At 42.1% G+C, this 17,743-nt stretch overlaps 1 protein-coding gene across 1 annotated transcript; it reads right to left on the bottom strand.

The window, feature by feature from the left end:
* Positions 1-5,253: 5,253 nt before the first annotated feature.
* Spin2b (spindlin family member 2B) lies at positions 5,254-7,394 on the bottom strand. The gene is made up of 2 exons (XM_036174778.1): positions 6,967-7,394; positions 5,254-6,308 (listed from the first exon to the last, which is right to left on the bottom strand). Exon 2 carries the CDS (start codon positions 6,304-6,306, stop codon positions 5,527-5,529), a length of 780 nt encoding a protein of 259 aa, XP_036030671.1. The 5' UTR covers positions 6,307-6,308; positions 6,967-7,394; the 3' UTR covers positions 5,254-5,526.
* Between the last annotated feature and the right edge of the window lie 10,349 nt (positions 7,395-17,743).

Here is a 17,743-nt window from a genome sequence, read left to right as displayed (position 1 = left end):
GTCCACATCCAGATGTGAGGTGACAGTAGATGCTATTCTCTTTAGCTCCTTCAAGTGAGATGCTCTCAGTGGTGAGCAAGAGCAGAAAGCAACTTGATCCAGGCAGTTTCTTTCCAGATCTCCCTAGGCTTATGCTACAGAGATAAGGTTACAGCTGGAGGGTTGCACTGCTAAAGACCACTCCAGCCAATTCCTGTGGGAAGATCGGCTGCAGAAGCAGTTTTTTCCTCAGTCTGTGAGTTCTCAACATACTAGAGCAGGAGTGGCTGGAACTACATGCATGACTGCCTTCAATCCTGTTGCCAGCAGAAATCAACACAGGTAGCTAAAACACTGGTCTCAGAGGGCAGCTTCCTTCCCCATTCTCTAGACCTTGAGGTATGCAACTTGCTTTTCCCTGTGTTAATATACTTGTCTCCTTCAGTGCAGGGCATTCAGCAGTTCTGAGTCAGAATCACTTGACTGCAGCAGATTTGATGTGTGAGGCAGCTACCCACTGGGAATACAATGGATTATCTGTGGCATTCCATAAATGAGAATATGCAGGGAATTCTGACCCCTAAAACAATTCAAAAGCAGACACTAGCTCCCTTATCAAAGTGGCTCCCTGCTATCGTTCTCTGCACGTGCACTGGACGATGAGCGACATTCTCGGCCAAAGCGTAGCTTCTGTGCTGATTTAAGGTTGCTTATCCAAGAGACCACACGGCTATAGGCGTTGTCAAACTTCCCAAGAGCTAGTCTTGCCCGTGCTCTTGTTGACAGTTTGTTGGACTCTTTCATCTTTACCCCTGCAGAGGAGAGACTTCTTCGTGGGTTGTACAACCTGGGTGAAATGTGCTGTTATCCCACATTTCTAACTCTTAAAACGTTCCACTTTGATCTTTCTGGTTTCCAGTGTTGTTCCTTGGTTACTCACTTCAAAACTCAGCTACGTATCTGTGGCTTTGTCCGAGGGCATACATTGTCCTGGGTGCCTCTCTAGGACATCGTGAGGTAGCACTATAGTGACAGTTTTGAAAACCCGAGAAGCACTCCTGCTGAATTCTAAATTATCCTGGGAGCTTACAAAATGGCTTCACTTACAGTCATGATGTCTATAATAGAACTATAGAAGAGCCATTTAAATCTTTTGGACAGTGGTCAACTGTGAATTTTCAACATCAATTTGGACTTTTGCATTAGGCTTTTCCTTTTTAAAATTTTTTAAATTTATTTTATCTTTTAAATAAGCAATAAAACTGCCTCCTTTCAATCTTTTTGTTTGTTTAACTGATTGACTGATTTATTGTTGGCTGTGTTTACTGATTGGTTAGGCTTTATTTCATTTACTTACTATTGAAAGAGCCCATTTTTTTATTACTGGAGCAAGGATTCCCACCCCTTGCTCCAGAGGAAAGCATTTTTATCTCCCAAATCCTCTATAAACTTGCTCCTTATTTCACACTGAGACTTTATCTCTGTCTTCAAAGCTGTTTGCTATTCAAACAGTTTCCAAAAGATAGCCTAAAACAGAGAACAGTCACTGCCTTATTTACCAGGTAAGGGAGACAGACACAGAATTGCCTTCTACCAATCTATGGATGAAGGCACTGGTAGTGTCTCATCTTTAAATATAGTATAATGCCAAACTTTTCTCAACTTAAACTCCCATCACCACTGTATAGGACCTCTATTATTTGTATAATGGGTCAATGCACACTGTCAACTATCATGTTGCTGATCTCATTGTGTGTGAGATCAAAATCATATACTATGCTAATTTCCACTTTCTTGATTCTTAGTGAGGTTCATATAATCAATAAACATTTATTAGCTGTGTTCTATATTCCAAGTTCTCTTTTTTAAGTACTTGGAATGCATTGGTAATCAAAAGTGAAGAAAAGGGGACACTTTCAGGGTCTTACATTGTAGTAAGCCAAATAATACATTTTAATTACTAAGGAAATGTATGTTTATTGACTATACAGTCTGTTGCTTGTCTGAATTGCCTCCTCACAACCTCTGTCCAGTTTTCTGTGGCTTATTTGTCTTATTTCTTAAACTGTGCCTGTCTTGGTTTACACCTACATCTGATTTTCCCTACTCTGTGATACCTTTTATAATTAGAGAGTTTTAGGTCTTACTTTAATTATATGCATCACACTTTTTTTCTTTTGCGATGGAGGTGTCACTATGTAGCTCTTGCTAGACTGGAACTCACTCTGTAGACCAGGCTGGCTTCAACCTCACAGAGATCCTCCTGCCTCTGCCTCCCAAGTGCTAGGATCAGAGGTGTGCACCACCACATCTGGTATACACCTTTTTTAAATTTGTACATTTGGAACTTTTAGTACTTACCTACTTTCAAAGCTCAAAGTTAAACGCTCTCTTATAACACCTTCTAAATGTTTTATATATGTTGTTCTTCTTATTTGGGTATTAATAGGATCCACTTGGAATTAATTTTATAAGGTATAAAGGATAACAAATTAGTCTAGTACCGGTTATTGAACAGAATAATTTTTGTTAATCACCTGAAATGCCAGGTCTATGGCTGTGGTTTCCTATGTGTTGCTGTAATTCTAGGTCACTTCCTATGTCCATTTGTATATTTTATTTCCCTGCTCTAATTCCCAAGTGCTTATAGAGTGTTCTCTGGAATTGCCAAAATAATCTTGTTAAAATATAACCCAAACCATGACCTTCTAGGGCTTCAACTTCCTGGCCATCTTCCCCTTTCACTCAGGTAAAAACAATTGTAGAGATGGCAACCTGCAGGGCTTTAGACTTTCTGAGTCTTCAGCCACCTTGACTTTTTGAGTCTCACCTCCCACAGCTCTCTGCTTCCCTCTCTGTCACAGCCACGCTGCTATTCTTCCCGTTTCTTCTCAAACATGCCAAGGGTTCTCTGGCCCAGGAGCAATTCCAGAGTCTATCGGGAATGTACATTCCTCTGGCCACTACTATGGGCCACTTTTCACATTACCTTCATGTTTTTGCTCAAAAGCCAAGTGTTCCTTCCATGTAGCCTTCCCTAGCTACCATCTCCCTCTAAAATCATCAGCTCTAGAATTTCATTTCTGTTTCCCTCCTTAGCACTTGGCCAATGATGCTTTATTATGGACTTTGCTTGGCTACTGCCTAGCTTCCACACTAATAGGAACGCCCCAAGAGGTTAGGAACCTTTTTTATTTACTTCATTTGCTCATTGCTGCATCAGTGCCTGTCTAGACAAGTGCCAGAGCCCACCCAAAGTAAATATTTGTGGGAAGAAGATAAAACAAGTGAACCGAGACAGCAGATTTCCGTGGGTCTAGCCTCAAAGTTACAAATGCAGATACCTCCAGGCAACAAATGTGTTTTTATCAGAGTGAAACGGACAACTGGAGGAGTGGACAACAGGAACATTCTGGGCCTAAAGTGGGCCTGAACCCTCCCTCCTGTTCAGCGACTCATGTCTTTATCAGAATGTGAGTCCCAATCATTGTGTCTGTTTCTTTCATTCAATTTTCAGGGCAGTCCAGAAATGAACGTACACTGTGTAAATTGTTAGAAAAAGCAAAACTCTCGTATTTAAATAGAAAATAATAAAACTTAAAGGCCAGATAAAACAAAGAAGCTAGATGAAAGTGGGTCCTGGGTAATATGCTGGTATTGGCTCGACAAAGAAAACTGAGCTCTGCTCTGGTGGTGAGCTTGTCTTGTATAATACTTCAGGCGACCAGCCTCTGCTCAGAGTCTGCTAGAATGTTTTTTCAGTCCCCAGAGTAAGTTCTTTGCTTACTCTGTGATGTATGCCTGGACAGCATAGACAAAATAGAGAATATTCTTTCTTTAAGGTAGAAGTTGTGTTAAGAGTGGGGTCTCAGAAACCGGAGAAAGTATTTTGAAAGATTTCTGGAAGGCAGGGTAAAGAGGTTATAAAAAGGAACTGGACAGAGACCAGTGCTTTGAACACTGTAGTTCTGAGGGATTTTTACTGAGGTGACTGTTTCTTGTACTCACCAAGGACAAACCATCCACACCACAATATACATCTGAAGGAATTTGTTATAAAAAGTCACAATAATCAGCCCTATTGCCCAGAGTTTCTTATTATCTGCAAACAAACAGCTGCATGGACATCCGCCATTGTTCAACATGAGTTTAAAGGGGCACAGCTTGGCCATGAGGTACCAAAAAAGTGTCAGGGGCCACAGGCTTCATGGGAGAGGTCTCCCCAGAATGTAGGCTTCTAGAGGGAGTGGGCCTCTCTTTCTGCTGGCTCATAAAATGAAGCTACCTGTGTATAGGCAGCTGTGACAGAAGAAGAATGGAAAGCCTGGGCCTGCCTGTGGAGAGAAATTAGACTCAATTTTGTGCTTGTCCTGAGGGTGTGGAGAGATAGAGGCTTCTGTCCCAGGGGGTCAGCAGTGATAGGAATCTTATAACAGTTGGGCAGGATTTCTTTCCAGATAAAGAATGTTCTAAACTCATGATAGCATCTCTTAAATTTTGTGAACCTCTAACTCATTCCCCAGAAATCTTGTTTGCCCCAAATACGGGAATGAGTCAGGACACTGAGGTCTTAGGTTTACTGTACTGTGACCTATGGAAAGACAAGGAGCTAACGCACAGGCCAGAGCCTCAGAAGCAGTGTGCCACTGTGTCTGAGTTGGAAAGCTGAGGTTCTGCTTGGTGGTACGACACAGACCCCCTCAATGAAAGGTGATGTAAAGGTGGAAACCTGGCCCTTGATTCCTTAGTGGAGTTTTCCAAATGCCTGTCTAGGAGGCCTCCACTACATCTGCCTTATGTAATACCTGATGATTATTTGGGGAGCAGAGCCAAGGTGGTCGGTGTGGATGTAGCCAGATGTTCAGCTTCTCCTAAGGCCTTCCCAATCCCCTTAGGGCCTACTAATAATCCTTTCTCTAAACACCCTTCGGGCATTCCTTCTTCCCGGATTTCATCCTTCCTCTGTGCCCTCCGTCCACCTCCCGCTTTATGCGTTGTTCAGCCTCTCCTCAAGGCATTCTTGTGCTTACTCTGGAGCTCAGTTTATTGAACTTTCCTTAAGACCCAAGATCTCATTTTGTGTTATCGTTCACCCCCCACCCTGGTCCCAATTGGATGTTTCTCCTTTAGACACCATGCCTGCCCAGGGAACCTCCCTTTCTTCTTCCTCACCTCTTCCAAGCCGTCCCTCCCTCTAAATACCCCCATCCCGTCTCTAATTCCTCACCTCCCCCAGACCACACCAGATAATTCCCATTCAATTTAGATGACTGATTATAATAATAATGGTACTTTATTCACAGGTTAAATTGACAGCTGTTCCTTCATGTCCCATCCACCAAACATACTCATCTCTTGCACAAGACAAAGTTTTACATAGAACAGGTCATATCCACAGACTGGTATTTTTCAGAACAAAACAACAGTAATGCTGGCAAAGATTCTGGGTTATCAGAAACCCTCAGGCTTCTAATATACTGAGAAATGAACATTTCTCGCACATCTACAAATTACACACTTGCCTCCCCACACTACTCAAATCTAACTCTAACAGTTCTTCTTCACTAAGTCATAGACATAGATATGGAAATCATCATCAAACTTGATGAAGTACACAGAGGGCTTGGCTCTCACTTGGTGAATGACCTTGCCTGTCCTCTTGGAGCCATCTTCTTTGGTATATTCCACATGTTTACCTATCAGGCCATCTACAACTCCTTCTGGCTCCCTGTCTGCTGGAGGAGATGCACTGGACTCTGGCATGATACGGAGGTCACCCTCTTTATAATCATCCAGAAGCTGGTACATGTACAAGACGGGATCTTTCTCATAGGTAATATAAAACCAGGCGTTCATGATAGGCGCTTGGGCCAGGACCATCCCCCTCCATTCATCCTTAGAGCCATGCTCACCCTCAAACATGTGTTCCACTGCCTTGCCAATTATGCTATCAGCAAGGCGCACATCGCTGACTCGAGAAAAGGACACCTTATCAGAAAGGATTTTAAGCTTTAAAATCCTTTCATCTCTGTGAAGTTCCAGTCCATAGACACAGTCAATGCCATCGTATTTCACCAGATAGAGAGAGGGGTTTATAGGCACCTGATCCAGAACAGTTCCTCTCCACTGGGTGATGGGCTCATCTCCTTCCTTCCACCCGTGAGAAATTCTGCAGCCCACGATGTTCCTTCGGGATTGGGATGAAGACCTGCTCCTCTGCCTCTTCTGGGCAGCTTTTTTCTTCTTAATGGTTGTAGAGCCAACATGGTGACCAACAGCTTCTCTCGTTTGCTCTCTTGCAGCTGCTTTTTTGTGAGGAGACTTCATACCTGCAAGAGGAGGAGAGACTCTAGGGAGAAACATTCTATGCAATATTAAGGTTCTTTTGGTCTCTGCATTGGGAAGTCCCTGTGCATCATATGCATGTATCCAGTAGCAGTATTCTATACCAAACATGTTTGGGTGCCTGCCTGCATTACCCCCTTTCAAGGCTTGTTTGGTTACACAACAGAGTTAGAGAAGAGATGGCTGTGGAAGTTGTGGCGGTTGAGAGCCAAGCAAGAGGCAGCTGGTTCTCTGTACATTTCCCGGCTCCGTTGTCATCCTAGCTGCGCCCCCTCCTCAGCCTCCACATTCCCCATTTGGAGCCCCAATCCCATGTCTTTATATCCCTCCATGCAGTTCTCATGTCTCTTATCCACTGCCCCCTGCTTTTCATCCCTCCTTTTCTACCCATACCCATGCTTTCTGTCTGTGCTCACTTCTTCATATTTCTTCCAAGTCACCCCCATTTCCTTTTGAGCTCCCACCACGAATATGTCTCTCTTTCTGGTCACCTTTGTATAAGATTCCTGTGTTTCTTGCTCCGTGCCCCGCCCCCCAAATCTCGGTTCCGAGTTTCCCTCACCTCAAATCTTAGCACTCCCTCCAATTTTCCTGCCAAGCACGAACCCATTCCTGTTTTCCGGCACCCACTCCCGTGCTCACCTGCCTACTGTCTGGGTTTGCAGCACTCACGTGCCCAAATCGGACACAAGACTGTTGCCTCCGCTGCGAGCCTGGAGTGAAGGATGATCAGCAGGCGAGGAGCCAAATGAGTGTTGGTGAGAGCAAAAGCCAGGAGGAGTCCAAGGCCAAGAGTCTGTCTAGGAAAGCCTCGGGGCAGAAGAAGGAGGCATCCAGAAGTCCCCGCGCTGGGCTTCCTTGCTCTCCTCCCGAGTGTCAGAGGCAGCAGCACCTGGGCTACTTAGAGCTTCCAGCAGTCGCTGCTGCCACTGCAGTCTCCTCCCTCTTTTCCTAGCGTAGCTTCCTGCCCCGCGAGAGGCCGCCCCTTCCTGCCAAACACCGTTCAGCTACCTCCTCTCCCACTCCACAGCACGGTTCTAAGCTGGGGAGGGTGCTCTTGTCCCCATCCTTTTGCCAAATCAGGAGCCAGATCACCCCCACCCCCATGCCCAACACCGCTCCCACAGCTCCTAGGATTCCCTCCTTCAGTTCAGGTTCCCCACCCCCACCTGCAACTCTACACTTTAAAGCCCCCAACCGCATCTGCTTTCCATCCTTCAGGAATTCGCTTTTCCTTTACCCCATGGCCTCATGGAGTTCTCTTTATGCAAAAGCTGCCTTTCCGGTGGTCTAAGGCTAGTGGAGCTAGGATGAGAAAAATGCCCTGATACTCACTCAGTTCTGTCTTCTCTTTTGACCCAATTTATAAGTAAGTTTTGTTCATTGCTCATTTTCTTGAGGATACTAACCTCCCAGCTGCAGAAGAATTTTATGCACAATGTGTAAAATTCTCAAATGTACTTAAACTCCGCTTCACCGCTTTCCTATTCCCATTGCCTCACCACAAAATAAGTCCTCATATTTCCTTTTTTCTATGCTTTTAAAAGAGCTTCCATCATTTATGCAAACCAGGTAGTTAAAATTATCTGTAAAACAATTTTAGATATTTTGAATAATACAAAACATATATGACAATATTCTGAGAAGCCGTTTAAAAATAGAACCAAATATTACCAATAAGGTGTCATTTCTGGAGCTGAGGATCGAACCCAGGGCCTTGTGCTTGCTAGGCAAGCACTCTACCACTGAGCTAAATCCCCAACCCCAATCCTATTCTCTTGTACCCCTCTAATGCTAAGAATTTTGTAGACAAAAGTTCTTAGGGTACACATGCACACATATATCCATATGGATATTGTGTTTTATGACAAAAAAAAACCAAACCCTTTCAGTCATACTACATGAAGAAAAGTTCTTCACACTGTATGAAAAAAATAATAATTCCTCTCAGTAGCCTAAACTTTAGATTTCCAGGTGATAGTTCTCCCTTTTTTTGACCCAGGAAGTGTTGCCCAATTGATAAGCATATTGGGCTTGTGCGATAGCTCAGCAAGGAAAGCTCCTTGCCACCGAGTCAGGTAGGCTGACTTGGATTGTGGAGACCCAAATGATGGAAGGAGAGAACTGATTCCCAGAAGCTCTCCTCTGACCTCCACACGTGTGCCCCTACCCAATAAACAAACGAATGAATGGATAGAGAAGAAATAAAATGTAATCAAAATGGTAGAAGATATGACTGTTGTACAGTTTTAAAAACTAACACCTAAGTACTTAGTGTCATCTAGCTAGCATAGCTTTCTCCTGCTACATAAATCTACTCTGATGAATTCTAAAGGAGGCATTTTATTTGTTCATTAGTGATCACCACTGCTAGCAAGCCTAAAAGAGAATAATAAAGATTCTTAAATTTTATTTTATTTTATTTTTGGTTTTTGGAGACAGAGTTTCTCTGTGTAGCCCTGGCTGACCTGGATCTTGCTCTGTAGCCCAGGCTGGCCTCAAACTCACAGAGAATCCCCTGCCTCTGTCTCCTGAGTTCCAGGATTAAAGACATGCACCACTAGAACCAGCCAATTTCTCAAATTATAAATGCAAATTTTATACCATACTTACCTTTTGAAGCTTGCTTTTTTTCATCCAGTACTTTGTTTTAGATTTTTATCTTTCACATTTTTATTTTATTATTCAAAGTCTACTGTGCAGCACACATATCTGTTATTTTTCTTGTTGTTTTTGTTCTTGAGCTGTGAAACAACACATTCAACCGTCTGCTCAGATGCTGAGCGTTTTATCTGACTTCCATATTACTTTCTAACCTTCCCCCCAAATGATATAATTAACATATTTGTGTACTTTTACCTGTGTTTTTCGTAGAGTAAACCCTGGAAGAACAAATACTGAATATACACACTTCTGATTTACTAAATTAACTCTTAAAGATATTCAAGAGAAATGTTGCCAAGTTGCTACATGAATTAACCACACCACATTATACATTCAGTATTAAATGTCTATCCTGTTCCCCACATCATAGTGAACTTTTGACAGTTCTTACAATTTTAGTGTGGACCAAAGTTGTGAGTATGAAATGGTAGTTAGGCAATCCCAACTTTTAGAGCAAAACTCTCAGTTCTGGCAATCCCAATAGGCTAGGCTTGAGTACCTGTCCCCAATGTACCAATTAAAGAAATTCGAGTGAAAAGAACAAAAAGAGAGGTTTATTCATTGTACCTACATCGGGACAAACAGACAATATGGTCCAGTGACCACCAAGTCAATTTTGGCTTTAAATAGAGGAAGAACTGGGCAGAGGAAAAGAGGCGAATATATTAAGCAGTCCTGGTCAAAGTGTGGTCTGGTTGATCATTGCCTCAGTTCTGGTTCTACAAGTTGTGGGGTTTTTTTGGGGGGGAGGGAGGCTTTGGTTTTTCAAGACAGGATTTCTCTGTGAAACAGCCCTGGCTGTCCTGGAAATTGCTCTGTAGACTAGGCTTGCCTCAAACTCACAGAGATCCGTCTGCCTCTGCAAGTTATTCTTAAGAAGTTTTATTGTCATTGTTTGAGATCAGTCTGGTTCCCACACGATCATTCTTTCTGCTTCAGGGATGCAGGCCTCTGCAATTACCCTCACCCACCTAAGAAGATTCCTATCTTGTGAGGTTTTTTTGTTTTGTTTTGTTTTTGTTTTTAGTTGTTTTTCTAGAGTCCAGGGTAACAGAAGAGGAAATGTTAAGGACATTGTACTTTGTACATTTAAGTAACTGATCTCTATGCTTGCAGCCAGAGTAAAGGGGACAGACACCGAATGTTTGCATGGATGCCAAGTTTTCATAGTGCTTCTAGGTACTCTGTGAGTCCCAGGGGGGAATCAAGACCTTTTATCAAAACAGGTTCTAAATGCCTGTTCCATTCATTTATTTCCACTTTCTAAGTGTTAGTGAGTTTGAACTTATTCACCTGTTTTGTTTGGATATACAGTGTTCCAATTATATGTGATAGTTTCATATTTTTCAATTTCCTTTTCATTCATATATATTTTCATATCATTATCCCTAAACTTGGCAGCTTTCATATATTGATTTACCTAAAATCATAATTTAAATTACACATCAAATGTTTACCTCCATTGTGAACTTAATTTCTTGTAATATTACCACAAAATATAAGCATTGTTAATTACAACTGTTAAAGCCAATAATTGTTACAATTATTTTGAGTTTGTTATCTAGCTTTCTCTACTTGTATACTGGTAGGAAATATATAATGCATATGACTGAGTGTAGTATGCTATTAAATTTGGACTTTATCTTGTGCACCAGCAAGAAAGAAAAAAACCAACTCACTAAACTATTATAAGCTATAAATTGTAAGATACATGTATTTTTGAAGATGTTAAAAGAGAAATCTTCAGAAAAGTAAAAAAGCAGAACAAAAAGAAGTGTGAATACTAGGCTGCTCTAGTATCGAGTTTTAAGTCAAAGGCCTGGACTTGAATCCATCTCTGAATCCCAAACAGGAGACATCTCTCTGTCCTTCTTGGATCAAGTAAAAGATGACGTTAGCAGCTCTTTTTATGTTGTCTTCAGTGCATTTTTTCCTTCCTTCCATCCTTCCTTCCTTCCTTCCTTCCTTTCTTCCTCCCTCCCTCCCTCCCTCCCTCCCCCCCTTTCTTTTTTGAATTAAATTCAGACTCTGTGGTGTCTTGCCCGGCCTACTTAGGTTTTGTGCAGGTGGGTTGATATATATCTATCTGTTCAAACTGATTTAACTGGGTGATGTGCTTGCTGGAGGATCTTACCTGCCATCTGGCTCCTTGTGAATCTGTTGTTATGAGACCCCAGGAAATTAAGGAGTTATATTATTGACTTCCAAAGGACATGATAGAAGCAGTTCCTGTGGTATATAGCAAGAATGGTTGGAGTGCTAAACATGTGTTCTATTCCCTTCTATCATCTACAGCAGCCTACACCCAGAGTACATTTTCTACTTACTCAAACATGCACAAAAAAGAGTATGCAAAGGAGATGCGTATATATTTTTCACATGTGTATGTGTTGAACATGAAGAGATAGTTACTGAATGTTTGTATGCTAAAACCTCTCTTCTTCATTATTTGTTATAGATTCAGAAATATGTATTTTCACACTCTGGCCAGGGAATACTAACTGCAGATGTTCACCTCTTCCTCCTCTTCTCCAAATCAATTCCCCAGTCTCATATCACGTCTGCAGCAGAACACCTGCTGTGTAGCCTTGTCCCCATCCCCAAATGGATCCCACAGATCTTCCCCTCTAAACTTCCTTCCCCACACCCATTGCTCTGTCCCAGTCCCCAATTCCAGCACTCCCTATGAACCCACAGGCCACTCCTGCTGGGGAAGCAATTAGGCTAACTGCAGATCCTCACCTCTCCCTCCATTCCTCTAAATCCAATCCCCTAGTCTCATCCCCCAGCTTTAGGCAGACCTCCTGCTGTGGCCTCTCCTCACTCTTTGCCCTCAGGGGACTAAGTAGGTCCTGGTGTAATACTCTGCTTTCCTCCCTCTTGTGAAGCTCCTCCACTGGATAAACCCATCTCCATTCCTAGTATCAGGTCCCAATACTCAGAAACACATTTTACCTGGAACCACCAGTGCCCACACCTATCAGAACCCCCGAAGATTTTTCCTACCAGGCAACACACAGCCACCATGCCCTCTTAAAAACCAGAGAGGAAACAGAAACCAAGGAACAAAACACTCACCCAAAAAAATAAGAACAGATATTAGCACTTAGAATTACAACCTTCCCAATCATAGATATCAAGACACTAACACAAAAAAACACAATCAATAACAACCAGGACAGTATGTCTGTACTAGAGCTCAATAATCCTACCACAGCAGGCCCTGAGTATTCCAATATAGCTGGGGCACAAGAAAAAGACCTTAAAACAATGCTTATGCACATGAGAAAAGAAATAAAAAATATAAAGACAAAAAAATAAATCCCTTAAATGAATCTATGAAAATACAAACACACAATGGAAGGAAATTCAAGACCTAAAAGTGAAAACAGAATCAATAAAGCAAGCCCAAACTGAGGGAATCTGGAAATGAAAACTTTGGGAACTTGAATAGGAACCATAGGCAAGCTTCACCAATAGAATACAAGAGATGGAAGAGAGACTGTCAGGCATTGAAGATAAGATAGATACCTCAGTCAAAGAAAATGTTAAATCTAAAAAACTTCTGACACAAAAACATACAGGAAATCCAGGACACTCTGAAAAGACTAAGCCCAAGAATAATAGGAATACAGGGAGGAGAACACAGGTCAAAGGCACAAAAAATACTTTCAACAAAGCTGTAGAAGAAAATTTTCGTGAACTAAAGAAGGCGATGCCTATCAAGGTACAAGAAGCTCACAGACCACCAAATAGACTGGACCAGAATTGAAAGTCCCCTTGGTACATAATAATCAAAATATTAAATGTACAGAACAAAGTAAAATATTAAAGGCTGCAAGAGAAAAAGACCAAGTAACATATTAAGGCAGACCTATTAGAATTATACCTGACTTCAAATAGACACTTTAAAAGTCAGAAAGGCCTGGACATTTGTGCTGCAGACACTAAGAGACCACAGATGTCAGCCCAGGCTACTATATCTAGAGAAACTTTAATCATCATAGATGGGGAAAATAAGACATTCCAGGGTTGGGGATTTAGCTCAGTGGTAGAGTGCTTGCCTAGGTTCGGTGCCCAGCTCCGGCAAAAAAATAATAAAATAAAAATACAAGAAATAAAGAAAATAAGACATTCCATGACAAAATCCAAATTTAAGAAATGTCTATCTACAAATCCAGCCCTACAGAAGGTGCTAGAAGGAAAACTCCAACCTAAAAATACAGGGAATAAATGATCCCAGAGCAGTAAGATCAAAAGAGGGAAAGTACACACACACATATGCTGTCAGTACTTCCTGAGTTCCCAGGAGACAGACAGAGTGACTGCAGAGGCTTCAGAATTGGAAAGTCCTGGCAATGTAAAAAAAAAAAAAAAAAAAAAAAAAAAAAGCCTATTCCAGATACTTAAAAGATTCATCTGTTTCTCTAGAACCACTCTGGTACCAAAATCTGTATTAGTCAGGGTTCTCTAGAGTCACAGAACTTAAAGAATGAATCTCTCTCTCTCTCTCTCTCTCTCTCTCTCTCTCTCTCTCTCTCTCTCTCTCTCTGTCTCTCAGACTGCAGTCCAAAAATGGCTAGTTATAAATGGAAAGTCCAAGAATCTAGTAGCTTCTATATCCCACATGGCTGGGTGTCTCAGCTAGTCTACTAGGATCTCAAAGAAGTAATGAATGTGCTGATGAAGCTGAGGGCAAGCAGGCGAAGAACATTCCCTTTATTCTTCCATTGTCCTTATATAGAAGATGTAGCCCAGATTAAAGGTGTGCCTTCCATCCAGGCAGCAGTGGCCCACGCCTTTAATCCCAGCACTCGGGAGGCAGAGCCAGTGGCTCTCTGTGAGTTCGAGGCCAGCCTGGTCTACAGAGCAAGATCCAAGACAGGCATCAAAACTACAAGGAGAAACCCTCTCTCGAAAAAAACAAAAGAAAAAAGCAAACAAAAAAAAATGTGTGCCTTCCAACCTCAAGGTCTGGATTAAAGTCATGTGTCATCCAGCAGCAGGATTTGGATCACAAGTGTGCTCTCCAATTCTGGATTATAGTTCATTCCAGATGCAGTCAAGTTGACAACCAAGAATAGCTATCACACATACACACAACAACAACAAAATGATGGAAATCAACAATCACTGGTCATTGACTTTCCTCAACATCAATGGTCTCAATTCCCTAATAAGAAGATACTGACTAACATAATGGATGCTAAAATAGTATCCATCCTGATGCATCCAAGAAATACACCTCAACATCAAGGATAGACATCTCCTGAGGGTAAAAGGATTGAGAAAGATTATGGTGATATTTTATTTGTACTGAAATGTGATTTTATTTGTATATTAATAAATAAAGTTGCCAGATGGTTACATCTACAAAAAGATATTCCAAGCAAATATACCTAAAAAAAACAAGCCAACATAGCCATTTTAATATCTGACGAAATTGACTTCAAACCAAAACTAATCAAAAGAGATAGGACACTATACACTCATCAAGGGAAAAATCCACCAAGAGGACAATGCAATGCTTATCATCTATGTCCCAAACACAAGGGCACCCATGTTTGTGAAAGAAACACTACTACAGCTTAAATCCTTACACACTAATAGTGAGAGACTTCAATACCCCACTTTTACCAATATACAGGTCATCCAAACAAAAACAGAAAAATGCTTGAGCAAACAGACATTATGAACCAGATGGACCTAACAGACATTTACAGAACATTTCACCCAAACACAAAGAATACACCTTCCTTCAGCACCTCATAGAACTTTCTCTAAGACTGACCACATACTCGAACACAAACAAATCTCAATAGATCCAAGAAAAGTGAAATAACTCCCTATACCCTATCTGACCACTACAGATTAAAGTTGGGTATCAGGACAGAAACAACAGCAATCATATAAATTCATAGAAACTTGGCTGGAGAGATTGCTCACTGCTCTTCCAAACGTTCTGAGTTCAATTCCCAGCAACTACATGGTGGCTCACAAGCACCTGTAATGAGATCTGGTGCCCTCTTCTGGCCTGCAGGGACACATGCAGGCAGAACACTGTATACATAATAAATAAATCTTAAAAAAAAGAAAGAAATTGAACAACTCTCTACTGAATGAAAAATGGAAATGGGTGAAGACAGAAATAGATATCCCGGGGACCTAGGGGAAAAACAAATACTACTGATCTAAAAAAAAAGAAGAAGAAAGAAGGAAAGGACGGAAGGAAGTAAAACAAAAAACAGTAGTAATAAAATTACTCCTAATACTATATACTCATAGTATACTCTGCTATACTCACAGATCAGTACCTTACTCAGTCATCATCAGAGCAGCTTCCTCCTGCAGCAGATGGGAACAAATATAGAAACCCACAGCCAGACATTATGCAGAGAGTGGGAGACCTTGGAACACACAGCTCTAAGTGGGGTATCTTCATCAGATCCTTCACGTGGTAGCTCAGGGAACCCCATGGAAGAAGAGGCAGAAAAAGTCTATGAGCCAGAAGGGATGGAGGACACCAGGAAAACACGGCCCTCTAGATCATCTGAGCAAAGCTCATATGAACTCACCGAGACTGAGGCAGCATGCACAGGGCCTGCCCAGCTGTGCACCAGGTCTTCTGTGTGTATATTATGGCTTCAGTTTAGTGTTTGTATGGGATACCAGAGTGTGTAAAGGAGTAGGTCTGATTTTTGTGCCTTCTCTTGGGCTCTTTTCCTTCTGTTTGTTTGTCTTGTCCAACTTTGATGTGATCATTTTGTTTCATATTATTTTATTATAGTTTATTATCACTTAGAAGCCTGTTTTCTAATGAGAGACAGAAAGGGAATAAATCTGGATCTAAGGGGAGGTGGGAAGGATCCTGGCAGAGTAGAGGGAGGGGAAACCATAATCAGGATATATTATATGAGTAAAGAATCTATTTTCAATAAAAGGTGGGAAAGTTATATCTTCATTAGTAAGCAAAATTAGGCTGAGTGGTGTTGGTACACGCCTTTAATCCCAAACAGAGGCAGGAAGATCTCTATGTGTTCAAGGCTAGCCTACAGAGTGAGTTCCAGAACATCCAGGGCTATACAGAGAAACCCTGTCTTTAAAAAGCAAACACAAAAAAAAGAGGCTCATGCAGCAGCAGATGATTTAGGAACCAGTCCCACAAGAAGACCAAGCTACACAACTGTAACATAATTGCAGAGGACCTAGCTCAGACCCATACAGGCTCTGTGATTGTTGCTTCAGTCTCTGTGGAGCCCCTATGAACCCTGTTCAGTTGATTCTGTGGGCCGTGTTCACCTGGTGTCCTGGACTCTTCTGGCTCCTATCATCCTCCCTCCCCTTCTTCTTTAGGGCTCCAGAGCTCTGCCTAATGTTTGGCTGTGGGTCTCTGCATCTGTTTCCACCAGTTGCTGGATGAAGCCTCGACTAGGCACCAGTCTATGAGTATAGCAGAATGTCATTAGGAATCATTTCACTGACTTTTTTTTCCCCCAGTTGTGTTTGCTTCTACCACAAGTCTCTGGGCTATCCAGCCTCTGGTTCCTGGCCATCCATGGAGTGTAGGGCATAGGCTCCCTCTGGTGGCATGGGCCTCAAGTTGGAACACTTGAGTGATTGGCACTCCCACAAGTTCTGCACTACTTTTACCTCAGCACATCTTGCAGGCAGGACAAATTGTAGGTTGAAGGTTTTATGACTGGGTTGATGTTCCAGTCCCACCACTGGGAGACTTGCCTAGTTACAAAAGATGGCTGGTTCAGGCTCCATATCCCCCATTACTAGGAGTCTTTACTAGGGTCACCCTCATAGATTTCAGGGAGTTTCCACTGCACTAGGTTTCTCAGCTATTAAAAACAAAAACGGCAGCCGGGCGGTGGTGGCGCATGCCATTAATCCCAGCACTTGGGAGGCAGAGGCAGGTGGATCTCTGTGAGTTCGAGGCCAGCCTGGTCTCCAAAGCGAGTTCCAGAAAAGGCGCAAAGCTACACAGAGAAACCCTGTCTCAAAAAAACAAAACAAAACAAAAAAAATGGCATCTTGAAATTTGCAGGCAACTGGATATAACTAGGATATATCATCCTGAGTGAAGTAACCCAGACCCAGAAAGACAAACATGGTGTGTACTCACTCATAAGTGGATACTAGATGTAAAAAAGGATAACCTAGCCACAACCCACAAACCCAGAGATGCTAAGTAACAAGCAGGACCCAAGGCAGAGGGTGTGTGCGTGTGGCAGGGGCACATAGATTTCCCTGGGAAGGGGAAATAGAAGAGATTTTACAGGTGGATGGGGATGGGAACAGGAGGGATGGGGTGTGTGTGGAGAGACAGAGAATACTGGGAAAGATGAGTGGAATGGGGGGCACTCCTTTTTTGAAGTAAGCAGAAGGCTCATAACCTTCTAGTGAGGACATTTCTGGCCTGTAATTATCACTGAAGCAAGCCAGGCGGGAAGGCACGGAGACTGCTCACTTTATCTTTCAGGCACTGAGAGGTTCACTCAGCTTTTTTTCCCTATGAGATATTATTGGACTTTATCTCTAGAGAATGATGAGTATGGGGTACAAGAAGTACTCTTCTGTTTTTTCAGGCCTGTAACAGAAACAAACAAAGAAAGAAAGAAAGAAAGAAAGAAAGAAAGAAAGAAAGAAAGAAAGAAAGAAAGAAAGAAAGAAAGAAAGAAATATTGTAGTAAGCCAGGGAGAGATGTGCAGGGTGTGTCTATTCTCCTGTTGAAGCACTTCCTTTAAA

The sequence above is a fragment of the Onychomys torridus genome, chromosome X, assembly GCF_903995425.1.
Source record: "Onychomys torridus chromosome X, mOncTor1.1, whole genome shotgun sequence".
NCBI lineage: Eukaryota > Metazoa > Chordata > Mammalia > Rodentia > Cricetidae > Onychomys > Onychomys torridus.
The sequence above is the reverse complement of the archived record's forward strand: the minus strand, read 5'-3'. Positions and strand labels throughout refer to the sequence as shown.